The 21,452-nt window shown below is 43.2% G+C and overlaps 1 protein-coding gene across 1 annotated transcript in view; it reads right to left on the bottom strand.

Annotated features, from left to right (window-relative positions):
* Window positions 1–5,807: 5,807 nt before the first annotated feature.
* Window positions 5,808–21,452, bottom strand: part of AKIRIN1 (akirin 1) — a 29,788-nt gene continuing 14,143 nt past the window's right edge. Inside the window, exons 2-5 of the mRNA XM_077295934.1 lie at window positions 16,334–16,474; window positions 16,092–16,223; window positions 11,567–11,638; window positions 5,808–6,718 (exon numbers count right to left, since the gene is read on the bottom strand). Of these exons, the coding sequence (XP_077152049.1) occupies window positions 6,708–6,718; window positions 11,567–11,638; window positions 16,092–16,223; window positions 16,334–16,474 (356 nt within the window). The 3' untranslated portion in view covers window positions 5,808–6,707. The remainder of the gene's footprint in view (window positions 6,719–11,566; window positions 11,639–16,091; window positions 16,224–16,333; window positions 16,475–21,452) is intronic.

The raw sequence follows: 21,452 nt of genomic DNA, 5'->3' as shown, positions 1-21,452 counted from the left end.
CGATGGTACGATTCGTGACGTTCTAGCGATATCGTTACGATATCGCAGTGTCTGACACGCAGCAGCGATCAGGGACCCTGCTGAGAATCGTACGTCGTAGCAGATCGTTTGGAACTTTCTTTCGTCGCTTGATCACCCGCTGACATCGCTGGATCGTTGTGTGTGACAGCGATCCAGCGATGTGTTCGCTTGTAACCAGGGTAAACATCGGGTAACTAAGCGCAGGGCCGCGCTTAGTAACCCGATGTTTACCGTGGTTACCAGCGTAAACGTAAAAAAAACAAACAGTACATACTTACATTCCGGTGTCTGTCCCCCGGCGTCTCAGCTTCTCTGCACTGTGAGCGCCTGCTGGCCGGAAAGCACAGCGGTGACGTCACCGCTCTGCTTTCCGGCTATGGCGCTTACACAGTGCAGAGAAGCAGAACGCCGGGGGACAGACACCGGAATGTAAGTATGTACTGTTTGGTTTTTTTTACGTTTACGCTGGTAACCAGGGTAAACATCGGGTTACTAAGCGCGGCCCTGCGCTTAGTAACCCGATGTTTACCCTGGTTACCCGGGGACTTCAGCATCGCTCCAGCGCCGTGATTGCAAAGTGTGACTGCAGTCTACGACGCTGGAGCGATAATCATACGACGCTGCGACGTCACGGATCGTGCCGTCGTAGCGATGAAAATGGCACTGTGTGACGGTACCCTTAGTCTAGAGAGGTTGTTCTCTAGCCTTAAAATAATTAGGTCAGACTTGGTCATATAAAGGAGGATCTGATGGAGGCGATACCATTTCGCAGAACAAATTCATAGACTTCACACATGCTATTTAGTAAGTTTTTGTTGAAAACTTTTTTTTTTTTTCCACTTACTGCAGAGTGTATAATATATTGTAAACATGCAAAAAAAAAAAAATTGTTCTAAAGTTGTATTCCAATAAATATATTTTATGTTCTATCTAAATGGCTTGATTATTGTATCATTACAAAGATTAAAAGCCTGATGTTACCATTTTACTACAGTAAAGTTATCACTTAAACATGAGCCATGTATGAGGGATTCAGAGTTGTGGAGTTGGAGTCAGAATCATGGGAAATGAGGAGTCGGAGGTTTGGCTTACCGACTCCACAGCCCTGCTGGAGACACACACCTGTAAATTAGGTAGGCTCTTTTCACTACAGACATGCCAAATATGTGGGCGCGAAATGTTCTTTAGGCACACTGGGGCTAAGAAAGGGGGGGGGGGGGGGCATTTGGATTTGGGAGCGGAGAATTTCTGAATTTCTATTGGTGGGTGAGGAGCCATTTCACTATAATATTTGGGATCACAGCTATACGATGCTCTACGCTGACCACTTACTTTGCGGTTTCCATCTAAATCTCTGAGTGACATGATTCACTGAACCCCCCCCCCCCCGATAGATCCATTCACTATAGTGAGGCAGCAGAGTTACTCTGGACTCCATATGGCCTCTGTTCCATGTTTTTTTCAGAAATTCACTAAACTGTGGCCAACTGCACTTCTATGTAATCCTAAGAAGATGGACATCGCCGGATCACAGGTCCTATGGCATATCCCCAGTGCCTCCATCTGCCTCATTATAGGGAATCTTCCACCAGAGGTTTTGTCTGAATCACATATTTCACAGATTTACACAGAAACCCCAGTGTAAGCAATAAGCGCAGAATAATTGTGCGAAAAAAAAAAAATCAGTGTTAAGAATAGGTTTTATTTTTTATGCTGTTCCTCGTGCAGTATATGTGATAAGGCAGCTTTATTCTTTGGGTCAGTACGATTACAGCGATACCTCATTTATATAATTTTATATGTTTTGACGCTTTTACACAAAAACTATTGTGTAGAAAAAAATAATTGTTTTTGCATCGCTTTATTCTGAGAGCTATAACTTTTATTTTTCTACTGATGGAGCTGAATGGCGGCTTTATTTTTGCGGGACTAGATGACATTTTCAGCGGTATAATTTTTATTTACATCAGTCTTATCACGTTTTATTGCACTTTTTGTTCGGTGGTATGATGATAAAGCATTGTTTTTTTGCCTCTTTAATAGTGTTCACTGAAGGGGTTAACTAGTGGGACAGTTTTATAGAGCGGGTCGTTACGGACACGGCAATACCAAATGTGTACTTTTGTTGTTTTTTTTTTTATTTACATAAATGTATTTATTAGCAAAATGTGTATTTTATTTGGGGAATTTTAAAGGGAACCTGTCACCCCCAAAAATCGATGGGGAGGTAAGCTCACCGTCATCAGGGGCTTATCTACAGCATTCTGTAATGCTGTAGATAAGCCCCCGATGTTACCTAAAAGAGGTTAGATTATACTCACCCAGGGGCAGTCGCGGTCCGATGGGTGGTCTCAGGTCCGCTCCGGCGCCTCCCATCTTCATTCCATGACGTCCTCTTCTGGTTTTCACGCCGCGGCTGCGGCGCAGGCGTACTTTGTCTGCCCTGTTGCAGGCGCCGGGCCTCTTTGACCTGTCCCGGCGCATGCACACTGCAGTACTTTTCTCTGCCCTCAACAGGGCCGACAAAGTACACCTGCACCGCAGCGTGAAGAGCAGAAGAGGACGTCATGTAATGAGGATGGGAGGCTCCGGACCGGACCTGAGACACCCATCGGACCTGGACCGCAGCGGGACCGCCCCTGGGTGAGTAATCTTACCTCTTTCTACTCTTTTAGGTAACATCGGGGGCTTATCTATAGCATTACAGAATGCTGTAGATAAGCCCCTGATGACGGTGGGCTTACTTCACCATCGATTCTGGGGGTGACAGGTTCCCTTTAAAAAAATATATATTTTTACACATAAAAAAATAAACTTTTACATTATCCCAGTATGGTACATCACTATATAGTGTCAGATCACTAATCTGACACTTTGCAGAGCGGACTGTCAGATCAGGATCTCACAGGCAGGGAAGGAGGAATGCTGGTGCCTGCTCTCAGCAGGCGCTCACAAGCCACCTCCCTGCAGGACCCTGCGGCCATCTTGGTGCCGGGGGTCTCCATGGAGACCATCAGAACAACGTGATCACATAGCGTTTTTCTGAGGGAAGTGCGCAGGGAGCCGCCTCCATGCACAATACTTTTCATGCTGTTGTCACTACTAACAGCGTCATCAGAGGGGTTAAATGCCCACGATCAGCGCTAGCACTGATCGTGGACGTTGCTGCAGGGTGTCAGCTGTCACCCACACGCAATCTCCAGCTCACCGTGAGGCCGCGGCGCTGTACTGGTACTGCTCTGGGCACAAATGCACCTCCCGCAGAGCAGTACTAGTACAGCGCATGCCTGGAAGGTGTTAACGATTATGGACATGTTCTAAAGTTATCTTTCCTGCAATATTAAAGCGTACCAAAAATGTGGTAATTATGTGATTTATATAATGCATGTTGATCCTATACATTTCTAATAAAACATTATTAAAAGAGGTTGCCTAGTGAAAATAAGTCAGTCAGACACCTGTGACGGCAGCACAAGGCATTTTTATCCCAGTTAGAATGGAACGACAGTGGGCAACACTCAGGGCAACACTCAGGGCAACACTCAGGGCAACACTCAGGGCAACACTCAGGGCAACACTCAGGGCAACACTCAGGGCAACACTCAGGGCAACACAGCATGCACACTGTCGTTCTATTGTAAACATGGATAAAAGTGCCCTGTTGTGCAGACTGGTACAGTTCCCAGAGGTAGGCCCAACACTGAGCAATAGGTTATCGCCTACTCTAACTTGTTTTCTATTGACAACTCCTTTAAGGCTATTAGAACTTGATAATGAAAAAGAGAGAAAAGCGTAAACAGGACTTGCATAGTATTATATAGTAACATTTTATTTTTAAAGTTCAATCCTTTGCAGCTACATTACACCATTGCAGAAATATGTAGACATTGCTTGCTTTTAGTATGCTCAGTGTTTTCTTCTCAACCATACTTGTTACCTAGAAGGGAATATCTATTGAGTACAGCCAAGCAGAAGGTTGTGCTCGGAAGGATTTCAACCTCATCTGGAACATTTATTCGGTGTGGTGCTCAGTAGGGTCTGGAAGGGATCAATTTCCTGCTATTGTTTTGTACTTAAAGGGAATCAGTCAGCAAGTTTTGCCATGTAATCTGAGGACAGCATAATGTAGCAGCAGAGATAGATTTCAGAGCTGTATCACTTAGGCTGTGTGCGGTTTCCATACAATGAAGGTTTTATCACTAGGAGATCATTGCCTAGACTACAGGTCATGAAAGTCCTGGTCTGACCATGCCCCCTCCTCTGATAAGCAGCTCACTGTCAATAGACAATATAAATCTGTGTTGTCAGGGTCAGAGTTCCGAGCTCTGCTGCATGCTACAGCTAAGAACTCTGTGTCACAACCGCTGCACACAGAAAACTACCTGGTGACATTCTCTTTTAAAAAACATCTTTTATTACTGAAACTAGTGGTATGGCTGCAAAACAAACTAAAAACCCCTAACAATAACTGCTTTTAGTAATCTGAGAGCAAACGCTAGGAAATCACATTAAAAGGGAACCTGTCACCCCCCCCTCCAGGGCCTATTAAAGTAAAAGTTCCACCTTCAGCAGCACTAAAGGTACCTTCACACTGAGCAACTTTACAACGAGAACGACAACGATCCGTGACGTTGCAGCGTCCTGGATAGCGATCTCGTTGTGTTTGACATGCAGCAGCGATCTGGATCCCGCTGTGATATCGCTGGTCGGAGCTAGAAGTCCAGAACTTTATTTGGTCGTCAGATCGGCGTGTATCGTCATGTTTGACAGCAAAAGCAACGATGTCAGCAATGTTTTACATGGAGGTAACGACCTGTGAGAACGATAAGCGAGTCGCCGTTACGTCACAGGATCGCTCCTGCATCGTTCTGGAGCTGCTGTGTTTGACATCTCTACAGCGACCTAAACAGCGACGCTGCAGCGATCGGCTCGTTGTCTATATCGCTGCAGCGTCGCTGAGTGTGACGGTACCTTTAGGCTGCATTGTGAAGGTGGCTCTCAAGTTTATTATCCCTAGGAACGCTGAAACAGTGCCAAAGTCATTATCTTCAAAGGAGCATGGTGACCCGCTCCACTGCACAGGCGCCAGATTCCCAGCCCCATAGTGTGAATACATCATAACACACTGTGGGGCGGGATCTGGCGCCTCCGCTACACGAAGGCGCCGGTGACATCACAAAAAAGAAAAGGCGGCGCCCGCAGAGAGAGGGGGATGATGGATCGCTGCGATGTGGTTGAGTCAGGGGGAGAAAATATACCTCCTTGACTCAGATATGGTGGGAAATGTATGAAAGTGATTATTTTCGCGTTCCTAGGGATAATAGACATAAGAACCACCTTCACAGGCTTCATTAGGCCCTGGGGTGGGTGTGACCGGTTCTCTTTAAATCAATTAGCATGGAAGGGCACTGGGGATTGATGCCCTCCATGTGCACAGACAGCCACAAAGCACTTGCAGAGTAATTTGCATTTGAGTTCAAAGCTTTATTTTTCAGAACATCATTTTTTCTTGTAGAACTAGAACCTTAAACAGCCACACCACTAGTTAATTCTGACAGATTCCCTTAAATCAACAGAAGCGAACTTTAGAAATGGGATCTTAACCATATCAGATTTGGGGACAAACATCGTAAGATAGGATAGATCCCTTCAAGGCCAACACGAACAGAGCATTATCCAAATGGTAGAAATGTCAGGTCAGATTGCGTACGGAGTCCACCGACACAAAGACCTGTGAGGTTACAGATTCACTTCTTGTGCTTTCATCTATCAATCACAACTCCTCATAAGAGACTAAACCCAGGAAACTTTATTCCATATAATTCAAAATGACACTAGAGGCACAATATTATATAAAGGCTGTGTGTGTAACTTCCTTCTCAACAGATTCATTCGAAAGAATCGTTGTTAAAGTATAGTATGACAAAACACGCAATATATGATCATGCAAAAACCAGAAACACCCCTTAAACAAAGTATACATCAACTTCCCAGCAGAAATTTTACTACAAACAGGAAATAAATTTTGTCTGTAGCAAACAAAACATAGGCAGTTAAATAAAAAATACATATATTTCAGAATAAACAGGTTGGGATTGGCATGGTTATGTATATAGCAATCGGGTTAATGTCACTATTCACTAAATAAGCCACAGTTATAGTTTGTATGGTCCTTTATTTTTTTAGATCCATATTTTGGGTGCCACTTCCACAAAAAAAAAAACAAAAAAAAAAAACAACAACTTGCAACTCAGCTGTAGTGCAGAAAAAAAATCCTCAGTCTTCAGGGGTTAAAAGTAAAATGAGCTCGCCATGAAAAAAAATGATATGGTTCTTATACAAAATGCCATGTTGGGCGTTTGATTGGATATAGATGGATTATCCCCCCCCAAAAAAAAAGTTATGTTAGAATCTGGCAGACTACAGTCACTTTTATTGGGCAATGCAGTATTTACAAGGAACATTCGTGTAGCTTACAGAAACAGCTTAAAGAAAAAAAAAGAAGAAAAAAAAAAAAAAAAGTGAATGTAGCCGGCAATGATGTTAAAACTGTCAGAATGACAAGACATGATGGAAGAAATAAAAAAAAAAAAAAAAAAAAAAAAAAAAAAGAGAGGAAAATTGTGGCACCTCCCAGGTGGCAATAATGTGGAGCAGCTGTAAAAGTCAGGTTATAGATGTAAATTTCAAGACACATCTGTAAAAAAAAAAAAAGAGAAAGAAATTAAACAATTAATTCACATTTTTTAATGAACTAGCTAGATGAAATTCTTACGTTGGGGCTAAATATACCATATATACTCAAGTATAAGCCGACCCGAGTATAAGCAGAGGCTCCCAATTTTGCCACAAAAAAACCAAACAAAAAAACTGGGAAAACTTATTGACTCGAGTATAAGCCTAGGGTGGGAAATGCAACAGCTACTGGTAAATTTCAAAAATAAAAATGGGTACCAATAAAAGTAATTAATTGAGACATCAGTAGGTTTAATGTTTTTGAATATCCATATTGAATCAGGAGCCCCATATAATGCTCCATACAGTTCATGTTGGCCCCATAAGATGCTCCATACAAAATACACCCCATATAATGCTCCATATTAAAATATGCCCTATATAATGCTGCAGAAAGGTTAATAATGGCTCCATAAGATGCTCCATATTAAAATATGCCCCATATAATGCTGTACAAAAAGTTAATGATGGCCCCATAAGATGCTCAATAGAATAATATGCCCAATATGCTGCTGCGATTAAAAAAAAAAACAAAAAAAACACATACTCGCCTCTCGTCACTGGGGTCAGTTGCCGGTGTTGCCGCTGGCTCAGGCCCCCGGCACTTGCGATATTCACCTGTCCCCGTTCCTCCGCCGTGTGCTGCTGTGTCTTCCGTCTCTCTGCAGTGACTGTTCAGGCAGAGGGCGCACACTAAACAAGTCATCGCACCCTCTGACCTGAACGTCACAGCCAGAGGACGCAGAAGACACAGCCCGGCGGTGGAAAGGGGACAGGTGAATATCGAATGGCTCACCCTCCTGGTGTGGTCTCTGCACTTCCCCGCTTCTCCATTGTCCAGGGCAGTCACATGAAACCACTCATTAAAGTAATGAATATGCGCTCCACACCTATGTGAGTGGAGTCGCATGCATATTCATTACTTTAATAAGAAGGACCACTTAGTGACCACTTAACAGAGGAAGAGATGCCGGCCGGAGACCATATGAGAAGCAGGGAAGGGCCAGGAGGTGGTGAGTATGATGTGACAGCCGCCGAGTCCTGCCGCTCCTCCGCCGACCCCAGGGACAATGACTCAAATATAAGCCGGCTTATACTCTAGTACATATGGTATGTAAATAATTGAATATGACCTTGAAGATACAGATAAGTACAGCCTCAATTATTCCAGGTACATTTGCAGAAAAATCAGGATTTTTGTAGAATTATGATTTGATGTACGAGTGACCAATTTGATTAAACATGTAATAATGATAATCATTTTCATATATAGGATTGAAACAGTCATTAAAGGGAACCTGTCAGCAGGATTGTGCACAGTACCTGCACAGTGTCAGGTCGGCGCCGTTATACTGAATAAAATTCCTTGGTTGCTGAAATACATCTTGTGGTTGTTTCTTAATGTTTATGTTCAGTTTTGTGTTAATGAGATTCTCGTGCCCCAAGGTGAGGTTAGTGTATGTGGTGCTCTGATTAGGTATTCATAATGCAAACTGCTGACAGGTCACTGATCCCTATACCATCACATATTGAATACAATGGAAAAAAAAGAGCTTCTGTAGGAAGGTGTCGGCCGTGGCACCTGCGCTGCAGCATAACTGCATGGTTAATGTGCACTTAATCCCCTTTGCTTATTTACTTTAGCAAGGGGAAAAAAAAGTCAATTTGAAAATGGCGCCTGACGCGCCTGCACAGTAGCAGCTCTCGGAGATCACTGATAGCTGTAATTAAGCAGGCACGGGCAGTTCCATCTTTGAGGATGAAATCTTTTTTTTTCTTCTCCAGCAAGATGGCGCCACCGATGTCTGTGCAATAACAGCTATTGGATCTCTATACACACCGATAGCTGCTACTGTGAAGGTGTGGCGGGCGCCATTTTCAAATTGACTTTTGGGTACTGGTGAGGACTGTAGATGCAGTGTTTGGGCCAAAAAAAAAAAAAAAAAAAAAAAAAAAACTTAGTGCAGGAGAAAACAGACACATCATGCTTACTTGCCTTCATAAATCAGAAGATGTCAGACAATGCTATCAGATTAGAAATGGCAGTAACCAGTGGGACCCTGGTATACCCATATACTAAGCGGTCTTTTTAGAAGGATTAGCGAAAAAAAAGTTATACCTTCAACATGAAATTTTTGCCAAGCAATTCAACTATGCATGAAAACTTATCAAGTCCTGGAAATGATGATATTGCTCCCTCGGACTCCTGATCTCAATATTATCAAGTCTGATAATGAGGAGACAGAAGGATTTGAGAAAGCATACAACCACAAAAAATGTGTGGTTAGAATGTTTGTTTCGAATGACCACTTGGTCAAGTACCTTCAAAAACTATGTGCACAAGTACTTACAAGAACTGATGATGTTTTGAAGGCAAATGGTGGTCATGCTTAAATATTGACTTGATTTAGATTTCTCGTTTGTTCATCCACTTTGCATTTTGTTAATTAATACTTCTATACAGTGCTATACATGTAGGTATGTATAGAATATGTACAGAAATGTACATGTATATAAAAATATTTATATGTACAGGTCCTTCTCAAAAAATTAGCATATAGTGTTAAATTTCATTATTTACCATAATGTAATGATTACAATTAAACTTTCATATATTATAGATTCATTATCCACCAACTGAAATTTGTCAGGTCTTTTATTGTTTTAATACTGATGATTTTGGCATACAACTCCTGATAACCCAAAAAACCTGTCTCAATAAATTGGCATATTTCACCCGTCCAATCAAATAAAAGTGTTTTTTAATAACAAACAAAAAAACCATCAAATAATAATGTTCAGTTATGCACTCAATACTTGGTCGGGAATCCTTTGGCAGAAATGACTGCTTCAATGCGGCGTGGCATGGAGGCAATCAGCCTGTGACACTGCTGAGATGTTATGGAGGCCCAGGATGCTTCAATAGCGGCCTTAAGCTCATCCAGAGTGTTGGGTCTTGCGTCTCTCAACTTTCTCTTCACAATATCCCACAGATTCTCTATGGGGTTCAGGTCAGGAGAGTTGGCAGGCCAATTGAGCACAGTAATACCATGGTCAGTAAACCATTTACCAGTGGTTTTGGCACTGTGAGCAGGTGCCAGGTCGTGCTGAAAAATGAAATCTTCATCTCCATAAAGCATTTCAGCCGATGGAAGCATGAAGTGCTCCAAAATCTCCTGATAGCTAGCTGCATTGACCCTGCCCTTGATGAAACACAGTGGACCAACACCAGCAGCTGACATGGCACCCCACACCATCACTGACTGGGTACTTGACACTGGACTTCAGGCATTTTGGCATTTCCTTCTCCCCAGTCTTCCTCCAGACTCTGGCACCTTGATTTCCGAATGACATGCAAAATTTGCTTTCATCAGAAAAGCCGCTGTTTATGGTTCAAAAGTGGCTTTACCTGGGGAATGCGGCACCTGTAGCCCATTTCCTGCACACGCCAGACTCAGTCCACTGCTTCCTCAGGTTCCCCAAGGTCTGGAATCGGTCCTTCTCCACAATCTTCCTCAGGGTCCGGTCACACCTTCTCGTTGTACAGCGTTTTCTGCCACATTGTTTCCTTCCAACAGACTTACCATTGAGGTGCCTTGATACAGCACTCTGGAAACAGCCTATTTGTTGAGAAATTTCTTTCTGGGTCTTACCCTCTTGCTTGAGGGTGTCAATGATGGCCTTCTTGACATCTGTCAGGTCGCTAGTCTTACCCATGATGGGGGTTTTGAGTAATGAACCAGGCAGGGAGTTTTTAAAAGCCTCAGGTATCTTTGATATATGTTTAGAGTTAATTAGTTGATTCAGAAGATTAGGGTAATAGGTCATTTAGAGAACCTTTTCTTGATATGCTAATTTATTGAGACAGGTTTTTTGGGTTATCAGGAGTTGTATGCCAAAATCATCAGTATTAAAACAATAAAAGACCTGACAAATTTCAGTTGGTGGATAATGAATCTATAATATATGAAAGTTTAATTGTAATCATTACATTATGGTAAATAATGAAATTTAACACTATATGCTAATTTTTTGAGAAGGACCTGTAGTTTATGTAGGGGACTTGGTTCTGTGATCATCTGGTCCTAAGCCAGCTACATATACCCAATATAGTACAGATCATTAAATTTTATATCGGAAAGAAGTTACGTAGATAATGTTACACCAAATGTAACGCACTATGATGGAAAGAAGATATATGATACATTCAACTACATGAAAAGGGCAGGAATTTTACAATCAAGCTGTAAAATAAGACTTGGAAATGCTTGACAGAGAAGCCAAACATTCCAGATTCAGCTGAAGATCAAAGCTTGCTGCAATCATTATAAGGTCCAACATTGTGGTGCAATACACTTATTAGAAGTCAACAGAAATACATATAGGCATGCAACAGTAGGAAAACTCTGTGCTTCTGTTTCATAGAGTTGGGCAGTGGAAGCCATCAATAGTTGCATGACATTCAAGACATTTCCTTTTAGACTAAATAAAAACATATGAACAAGGAATTTATTCTTGAAGAAAGACAACAAAATCAAAGCTTGTGCAGTCTCCACCTGCAGCCATGGTTTACTCTCATGCCTCAGCGTCCTCTTGTACAGTTTGTAGGTTAACAAAAAGCAGCAGGAGATAGTAACTCATGACTGCAGTATTGGGCTACACATGGAAATACACAGGTCTGCATAGCAACTGTATGTACAAAATAGGAAGATTTATAATTGAGCTATGCTTTGTGGTTACGGTTGGGCCTGTTGGAAAATATACTCTAGTTCAACTCTAAGTCAACTTAGAAAATCACTGAAATACTTACAGCTGGCAGGTCTTGCTCCATACCGTCGCATTATCTTATCATGTGTAAATTTCACAAATGATTCATATTGTTCTAGGAAAAAGGTAAAAAGCATAAGTACAAAGATGTGATCACACCAGTGTTTTAGAATAACTACATTAAAAAGAACTACCGTATATACTCGAGTATAAGCCGAGATTTTCAGCCCAAATTTTTGGGCTGAAAGTGCCCCTCTCGGCTTATACTCGAGTCACGGTCGGCGGGTGAGAGGGCGCTGAGGCATACTTACCTAGTCCCGGCGATCCTGGCGCTCCCCCTGCCCGTCCCACGGTCTCCGGGTGCCGCAGCTCTTCCCCTGTTCAGCGGTCACGTGGGACCGCTCATTAGAGAAATGAATATGGACTCCACTCCCATAGGGGTGGAGCCGCCTATTCATTTCTCTAATCAGAGGTAACTGTGACCGCTGACAGAGGAAGAGGCTGCGGCACCGAAGACCAGCTGTCCGGGGGAAGGAGCGGGACGCCGGGAGCAGGTAAGCATTACATATTCACCTGTCCGCGTTCCACACGCCGGGCGCCGCTCCATCTTCCCGGCATCTCTCCGCACTGACTGTGCAGGTCAGAGGGCGCGATGACGCATATAGTGTGCGCGCCGCCCTCTGCCTGATCAGTCAGTGCAGAGATACGCCGGGACGGGACGCTGAGGAGCTGCAAGCAAGAGAGGCGAGTATGTGTTTTATTATTTTTATTGCTGCAGCAGCAGCACCAGCACAGCTTTCTATGGCACAGCTTTCTATGGCACATCTATGGGGCAATAATGAAAGGTGCAGAGCACTATATGGCACATCTATGGGGCAATAATGAACGGTGCAGAGCACTATATGGCACATCTATGGGGCAATAATGAACGGTGCAGAGCACTATATGGCACATCTATGGGGCAGTAATGAACGGTGCAGAGCACTATATGGCACATCTATGGGGCAGTAATGAACGGTGCAGAGCACTATATGGCACAGCTATGGGGCAATAATGAACGGTGCAGAGCACTATATGGCACAGCTATGGGGCAATAATGAACGGTGCAGAGCACTATATGGCACAGCTATGGGGCAATTATGAACGGTGCAGAGCGCTATGGGGCAATTATGAACGGTGCACAGCTTTCTATGGCACAGCTATGGGGCAATTATGAACAGTGCAGAGCACTATATGGCACAGCTATGGGGCAATAATGAACGGTGCAGAGCACTATATGGCACAGCTATGGGGCCATAATGAATGGTATGGAGCATCTATTTTTATTTTTGAAATTCACCGGTAGCTGCTGCATTTTCCACCCTAGGCTTATACTCGAGTCAATAAGTTTTCCCAGTTTTTTTGTGGCAAAATTAAGGGGGTCGGCTTATACTCGAGTATATACGGTACCTAAAACTGTGTATAACTCTGTGATAACATATGCAACTATTCCATGGCAACCCGTAGTGTGAAATATGTGCACAGCTTTCATAAGATCCTGCTACCGTTTTGCTACAAACACTGGTAGGAAACACATGCAACCCAAGTACCGTGGCAGCCACTATATAAAAAGTGTGTTCAGAGCTAATGGCTTCCTGCAAAGGGCAAAATAAGCACTACATAGTGTGGCAAGGGAATTTAACGTCCTGGAAAGCCTTTTCCAAAGTAGATCTAGTTACAATTGCTAAAATCTGTCAGAACTCCATTTGCCATCTTGACATGGAGGCAGTTATAAGAGGTTGGCCTCTACTTTCCATGTCCCTTTCATGTGAACTATCTCCTGTAGAGCATTTTGCCAAATACCAGGTGTTGCTAAATCCTGCCGTATCCTGAGCGGATTTTAGCACCACATGACCTCTGACTGAGAATCTCCTGCTTCCTGTGATATCACGCCAGATTTTCCCTCACTTCCAGGCTCTGGAAACTGACAGGTGGGTGGGGATTGCCACAGACATGAATTCAGCAGACCTCAACGTTTCTGTGAATGCTGCCAGCTCTTCCTGGAGACGGAGCTCTCCCCTGCATCTGTATGTGCACCATTTATCGATCTATCCCATCATCTATGGAAGTGGGTGTAATGATTTTATGCTTTACTTCTATTACCTGAAGTCCTATACAAGGGATTGTGCTGGGGTTGTGTGCGACTCTGGTGGAGGACTGACCTGGGACTTAATTCCCAGGGACGGGATAGTACGTCATGGGCGATCGGCCGTGCTCATGGGGGAAGCGCGGCTTATTGCTGTGGGGTGTCAGCTGATTATTGTGCCACGGACCGCTCCTGGCACACTAACCCCCGGAACACTGCGATCAAACATGATCGCAGAATTCCGGCGGCATAGGGAAGCATCGCGCAGGGAGGGGACTCCCTGCGTGCTTCCCTGAGACCCTCGGAACAACGCAATGTGATTGCGTTGTTCAGAGGGTCTCCTACGTCCTCCTCCTTGCAGGCCCCGGACCCAAAATGGCTGTGGGGCTCCTTCCGGGTCCTGCAGGGAGGTGGCTTACAAGCTCCTGATCAGAGATCTGTCACTATACAGTGATGTCCCACCCTGGGGCAATGTAAAAAAGTAAAAAAATATTTACATGTGTTAAAAAAAAAAATTCCTACATAAAGAAAAAATATATATATATTGTTCCAATAAATACATTTCTTTATCTAAATTTAAAAAATAAAAGTACATATATTTAGTATCGCCGCGTCCGTAACGACCCGATCTATAGAACTGTCCCACAAGTTAACCCCTTCAGTGACTATATAAAAAAAAAAAAAACCCATGAGGCAAAAAAACGCTTTATTATCATACCACCAAACAAAAAGTGGAATATGAAAACGTCATCTTGTCCCGCAAAAAACGAGCCGCAATGCAGCGTCATCAACGAAAAAATAAAAAAGTTATAGTCCCTAGAATAAAGTGATGCAAAAATAAATTTTTTTTTACATAAAATAGTTTTTATCGTATAAAAGCGCCCTAAAACATAAAAAAATTTATATAAATGAGGTATCGCTGTAAACGTACTGACCCGAAGAATAAAACTGCTTTATCACTTTACCAAACGTGGAACGGTATAATCACAACCCTAATCCCAACCCTAATCAAAACCTTAAGCCCAACACACCCCTAATCCTAATCTCAACCCTAACCCCAACCCTAATCTCAACTCTAACCCTAACTTTAGCCCCAACCCTAACCCTAGCCCCAACCCTAACCTTAGCCCAACTCAGTTTCAGTTTTATTGTTCTTCCTAACTAAGGGGGTGATAAAGGGGGGGGGGGGGGGGGCATGTACTATTTTTTTTTATTTTGATCACTGTGATAGATCCCATCACAGTGACCAAAATGAAACAAGAGGAAGAATCAACCTCAGCCCGCCGGCAGATCACGGCGGGTGCACTGCGCATGCGCCCGCCATTTTCTTACTGGAGGAAGAATCCGGCTGCCAGGAGGGGACGCAGGAGGACCCAGGAGTAAGTATGACAGGGTCCCTGATCCCCCTATTTCTCTGTCCTCTGATGGCTGATCACATCAGAGGACAGAGAATGACAGACAGATCGCATTTTTTTTTTTTGCGGTCGCCGGTAAACGGTTAATTACCGGCGATCGCAAAACGGGTCGGTAAAAACCGACCCCAAAGATCTGCTGGGTACCGGCCGGTGGGTGCACTGAGCATGCGCCTGCCATTTTTTTGCCGGAAGATGGCGGCGCCCATGGGAAACCACGAGGAGCACCAGGGGACACTGGTAAGTATCAGGGGGCGATCAAGGACCCCATTTCTCTGTCCTCAGAAATTAAATGGTCGTGGGTTTTTTTTTTGTGCACGCCGGTAAACTGTTAATTATCGGCGATCGCAACCAGGGGGTCAGTAAAAAAAAAGACCCAAATCATGTTCTCTGGGGGTCTCTGCTACCCCCGGCAACCGAGACCCCAGAGAAAATCCGACTCTGGGGGGTGCTATACACTTTTTCCACAGAACCGTTAATTAACGGCGCTGTGGTTTAAGTACCCTTAACTACCGCCGTTAAAAGGCGTACCGGCGGTCGTTAAGGGGTTAAACTCATTTTAGTGTTACTATGCCCTGTGTTGCATTCTTAATCCTTGCTGCTCCACACAAATTAAAGGAAATGGGACTTAAAAAAAAAAAAAAAAAAAATCACTGCGTGTCCTAAAAGCTGTATGTTGTAGGGCTGCAGTGTCTTTGACTGCTTACATCTTCTATGACTGGATGACTAAAGATAGTTCTTAATAGCCTCCAGACCTTAGGAGTCCCCTAAACAATAGATGGCTGAACCATCGGCCATCTCTCCAAACGCTCATTATATTTATGAAAGAGCTGCTGCCAAGTTTATCTAGAAGAGAACAAAAGCATTGGCTGTCCAAATTAGTACAGATTCGAGTTGGCTGTCGAATGAGCCCACAGATATAGGCAGATTCAGGCGGCGTTTATCTAATGTGTATTGGGGCCTATATGCTGGGGAAATACAGTTCAGACCAAAACAAGAACACTCATGAACGTGAGCGCTACAGTACTGACCTTCTAGTTTTGTGTTAAGAATCTTCTCATATTCTTCCTTTATCTTATCTTCATGGTCTTTCAGAAGACGTTCACACAGAATTCCTACTTGTCGTAAGCTAAAGGATGGCTGGTCTTTCTTTGAAATGGACCCTTCAGGGAAACAAAATGACACCAGTGCTTGTTAATGGCCAAAAAAGGAATTGAAACTGATGGCAAACTAAAAATGTGAAGGGCAATCTTAATTAGTAAATTGTCATTACCTGGAGAAGATGGGGCTGTAAGGGCTGAACTGGTCTGAACCTCACTAGGCTGGCCGACTTCAGTTTGGTTGAATGTTACTTCTAACTGCCTTCGTCTATGGTAACGTGTATACTCTTGTCTCAGGTTCTCAAAAATTTGCTCTGCAGGAGAAGAAAAAAAAAAAAAATGTAAACTATAAATATGCTCTATCCATCAATACAAATTATACAGCTAACATTTCCACAGTGCTAGATAGAGAAACAATCACAGCTATGTCCCCATACCCACAGAGGCAAATTCCCACAGGGAGAATAAGCAGATTTTCCTTGGCATATTTGTGAGAGGAAACTCTAGTGCATATTACAAGAGCAGTGGTGTGAGCAGGTCTCAGAGGGCAGCGTGACTCTGCGACTGACGGGTAGAGTTACTGATGTCACCACTGTTCAGAGCCACAGGGTCTCACAGAGCGCAGGGGGTCCGCAGTGGCTGCTGCTACAGTCTATGGAGCTTGGTTCTGTGAACAAGGCTTCATAGCCTCTGGACATTGGATTCAGGGATTGTCGTGGGAACGCAAAGGACTACGTCGGACCTGCGTGGGAACTATTTTCTGATCAATTTCTTGAAGGAGGGACAGAGTGTTGTCTTTATGTCTCTCCATGTTCTTCACGTTTCCATTTGTGGACTACGGCAGAATTCCTGGACTACAGCAGAACAGCATGGCTTTATTTTTTTTTTAATAAATTGAAGAACCCGGGGAAGTGTTTTATTTTTTCAAATAAAGTATTTTTTTATTTTTGGATTAACCCCTTCATGACCTTGGGATTTTCCGTTTTTCCCTGTTAGTTTTTCGCTCCCCTCCTTCCCAGAGCCATAACTTTTTTATTTTTCCGTCAATTTGGCCAAGTGAGGGCTTATTTTTTGCGGGACGAGATGTACCGGTACTTTTGAACAACTTCATTGGTTTTACCATGTCGGGTACTAGAAAACGGGAAAAAAATTCCAAGTGAGGCAAAATTGCAAAATAAGTGCAGTCCCACACTTGTTTTTTGCTAGGTTCACTAAATGCTAAAACTGACCTGTCATTATGATTCTCCAGGTCAGTACAAGTTCATAGACACCTAACGTGACTAGGTTATTTTTTATTTAAGTGGTGAAAAAAATTTCCAAACTTTGCTAAAAAAAAAAAAAAAAAATTTGCGCCATTTTCCGATACTCGTAGCGTCTCCATTTTTCATGATCTGGGGTCGGTTGAGGGCTTATTTTTTGCTTTCCGAGCTGTCGTTTTTAATTATACCATTTTGGTGCAGATCCGTTCTTTTGATCGCCCGTTATTGCATTTTAATGCAATGTCGCGGCGACCAAAAAAACTTAATTCTGGCTTTTCTAATTTTTTTCTCGCTACGCCGTTTAACGATCAGGTTAATGCTGAACGCAGCGATACCAAATATGTGTAGGTTTGATTTTTTTTTATTGATTTATTTTGATTGGGGCGAAAGGGGGGTGATTTAAACTTTTATATTTTTCATTTTTTTTTTTTTTAAACTTTTGCCATGCTTCTATAGCCTCCATAGGAGGCTAGAAGCAGGCACAACGCGATCGCCTCTGCTACATAGCAGCAATCTGATGTTCGCTGCTATGTAGCAGAAATACAGGTGTGCTGTGAGCGCCGACCACAGGGTGGCGCTCACAGCTATCCAGGATCAGTAACCATAGAGGTCTCGAGGACCTCTATGGTTACAATGTACAAGCATCGCCGACCTCCGATCATGTGACGGGGGTCGGCGATGCGCTCATTTCCGGCCGCCCGGCCGGAAGCCCAGGTTAAATGCCGCTGTCTGCGTTTGACAGCGGCATTTAACTAGTTAAAAGCGGCATTTAACCAGGGGGCACTGCCCCTGAGGAAGCCAGCATTACTGGCGACACGCGTTGGGCTTCTGTGCCCAGTGCCACCCCATTTGTATCACCATCTTCCATTGCATTGTTGTGCTCCATAAGGGACACCTCCCTGGAAGCTTCTACTAACAGCCGCAGGTTGTATAGGGCACCATACCTTTCGGTATTCTTAACCCTTAGGGATACTACTTTATGGGTCAATGTGGTATCTGTGACTCTTTGATTATTTTTCTCTTGTGCCTCCATCTAAACCGCTGCTATATTTGATATACACATTATGGTGGGACATAGCCATTTATGGACTAATGATAATATGTATTTTATCTATCTGTTCTTGGGGTGGCATTGAGGTATGACCTTATCTTGGGTCTGTGGTTTCATTCTTTGCTGTGTTGTGCAATTTTAATTGGTTTTAACTATGTTTGCAGTGTTAAAAGTGTGACCTAATAAATTTTGTATCATTTTTTGATCTTTTGGTGATCCCTTTCTTTATGCATGCTGCCTCTTTCTCTTTTTGCTTGTATATTTAACTAGTTAATAGGCGCGGGCAGATCGCGATTCTGCCCGCGCCTATTACGGGCACATGTCAGCTGTTCAAAACAGCTGACATGTCCCGGCTTTGATGCGGGCTCACCGCCGGAGCCCGCATCAAAGAGGGGCTTCTGACCTCGGACGTACTATCCCGTGTCTTTCCAGACCGCATGTCTATCTTGCGGAGACGCTCAGTCTCCGTAAGATAAATGTCACCCGTACAATGTATTGGACACGGAGATTCCGCACAGTTCAATGAACACATGCGGAATCACTTGTGTTGAAAAGCCGGCAGCGCTTTGGATGTAGCAGACATGTGCTGTATCCAAAGTACTGCCGATTTACTGACCGTGGACACGTACCCTAAAAGCTGGAGGATTTACTAGAATGAATATACCATTTCTACTTTGTCCCCTTAAATTATGCACCATGAGTGGTAAATAGACAAATAATTATGTGTATACATGTTTAATTGTATATTTTCACATCGGTATATACCTATCCAGAGATATGCCAATTTTGCATTTTATCATGCATTTACTTACCATGTAGGGATATCCCCCAGGTTTCCTATACCTGTGTGTTCCATTCTAATATGTATGTTTTTTCATGTATGTGGTTCTACCTTTTTCAGTAAAATATATACTGATTTTATTGGTATACATTTTCTTACATTGGTACATTATATGATAAAATCAATGTTCTCATTCACTACTATGCCTTCTACAAAACAAGCCCTCAGACGGCAGAAAATAAGGAAAACAAAAAGGGGTGAACTCGGAGAGTCGCTTCCCATCTCTCTTTACATACAGTAACCCATCATAAACCTCTAAGGGTATGTGCACACGCTGCAGATCCGCAGCAGTTTCCCATGAGTTTACATTACAATGTAAACCTATGGGAAACAGAAAACGCTGTGCCCAAGCTGCGGACAAAAACGCGTGGAAACGCAGTGGTTTACTTTCCGCAGCATGTCACTTTCTGCGGATTCTGCAGCGGTTTTACACCTGCTCCAATAGAAAACTGCAGGTGTAAAACCGCAGTGGAATCCGCAAAAAAAAAAAAAAAAAGTAAATCTGCAGCAAAAACGCAGCGTTTGTGCCCTGAAGATTTATCAAATCCGCTGCGGAAAAATACGCAGAGGACCATTCTACGTGTGCACATAGCCTAAACCTTTTAGAATTCTTAAATTTTGGCACTTTTCAGATGGGTCTAACAGGTTCTTTTTTTTGGATAGCTAGAAGTCCAGGTTCTGGATGAAATGCAAGACGCTGCAGCTATAATACAGTTAGTAACAAGCAGCCATGAAAAGGGCATCTGATGGAAAAATATATCTTTTGTGTAGCTAGTAAAATATGATCATTTATGGCAAGTTAAGGCTACTTTCACACTAGCGTTGGGCTCGGCGCTAGCGTTGTCTCCGCCGCACAACAGGGGCAGCGGATGCATTTTTCCAGCGCATCCGCGGCCCCATTGTGAGGTGCGGGGAGGTGGGGGCGGAGTTCCGGCCACGCATGCGCGGTCGGAAAAAGCGGACCGTCGTGAGCAAAAAACGTTACATGTAGCGTTTTTTGGTCCCGACGGTCCGCCACAACACGGCGCAACCGTCGCACGACGGTTGCGACGTGTCAATCCGTCGCTTAATGTAAGTCTATGGGGAAAAAACGCATCCTGCAAGCACTTTTGCAGGATGCGTTTTTTCGGCAAAATGACGCATTGTGGTGGATTGCAGTTAACGCTAGTGTGAAAGTAGCCTAAGTCTTGATGAACAGAATTGTGGTCCCTAAAGACGGAGGTTTAATACATTTCTGATAGAGGGAAAATTATTTCTCGCACGATGGAAGCGTGGTGGTAGTTATTGCAAAGTAGTCGTCAGGTTTCACTCTGAAGATCAGGTAGGGGCTGTGTGTAATGTAGAAACTGTTTGGTGTGTCTTATTGATGCTGTGACACGGATAATGGAAAACAACTGGATCATTGAGTCAATGCACACTATTTAGGGTGGGCAAATCCTCATTTCACTCCTTTTCTGAGGGGATGAGGTTGGAGAGAGACCTCCAAATGCTCTGATTAACCCCTTCATGCCACAGCTTTTTTTTGCGTTTGTTTTTTAATCTTCTTTCCAGAGCCTAACTTTTATTTTTCTGTCAATATGGCCATGTGAGGACTTGTTTTTTATGGGACAAGTTGTACTTTTGAACACCATTGGTTGTACCATATTGTGTCCTAAAAAACGGGAACAAAAATTCCAAGTGTGGTGAAATTGCAAAAAAGTGCAACTGTTTTTTTTGTATTTTTTTTTTTACCATGTTCACCAAATGAAAAAACTGACCTGCCATTATGATTCTCCAGGTCATTACGAGTTCATAGATACCAAACATGTATAGGTTTTTTCTATTTAAAATAGTGAAAAAAAACAAACAAAAAAAACCACAACACTCCGTCATTTTCCAAGACCAGTAGCGTCTCCACTTTGTGATCTGGGGCTGGGTGAGGGCCACTTTTTTTGCGTGCCGAGCTGAAGATTTTATTGACGCCATTTTGGTGTGGATATGATCTTTTAATCGCCCGTTATTGCATTTTAATGTGATGTTGCAGCAATAAAAAAAAAAACTAATTCTGGTGTTTTGACTTTTTTCTGCTACGCTGTTCACCGATCAGATTAATTTCTTTTTATAGCTTGATAGATCAGGCGATTCTGAACGCGGCGATACCA

This window comes from Ranitomeya variabilis, chromosome 3 (assembly GCF_051348905.1).
Source record: "Ranitomeya variabilis isolate aRanVar5 chromosome 3, aRanVar5.hap1, whole genome shotgun sequence".
NCBI lineage: Eukaryota > Metazoa > Chordata > Amphibia > Anura > Dendrobatidae > Ranitomeya > Ranitomeya variabilis.
Note: the sequence above shows the minus strand (reverse complement) of the source record. Positions and strands in the feature narration are given on the sequence as shown.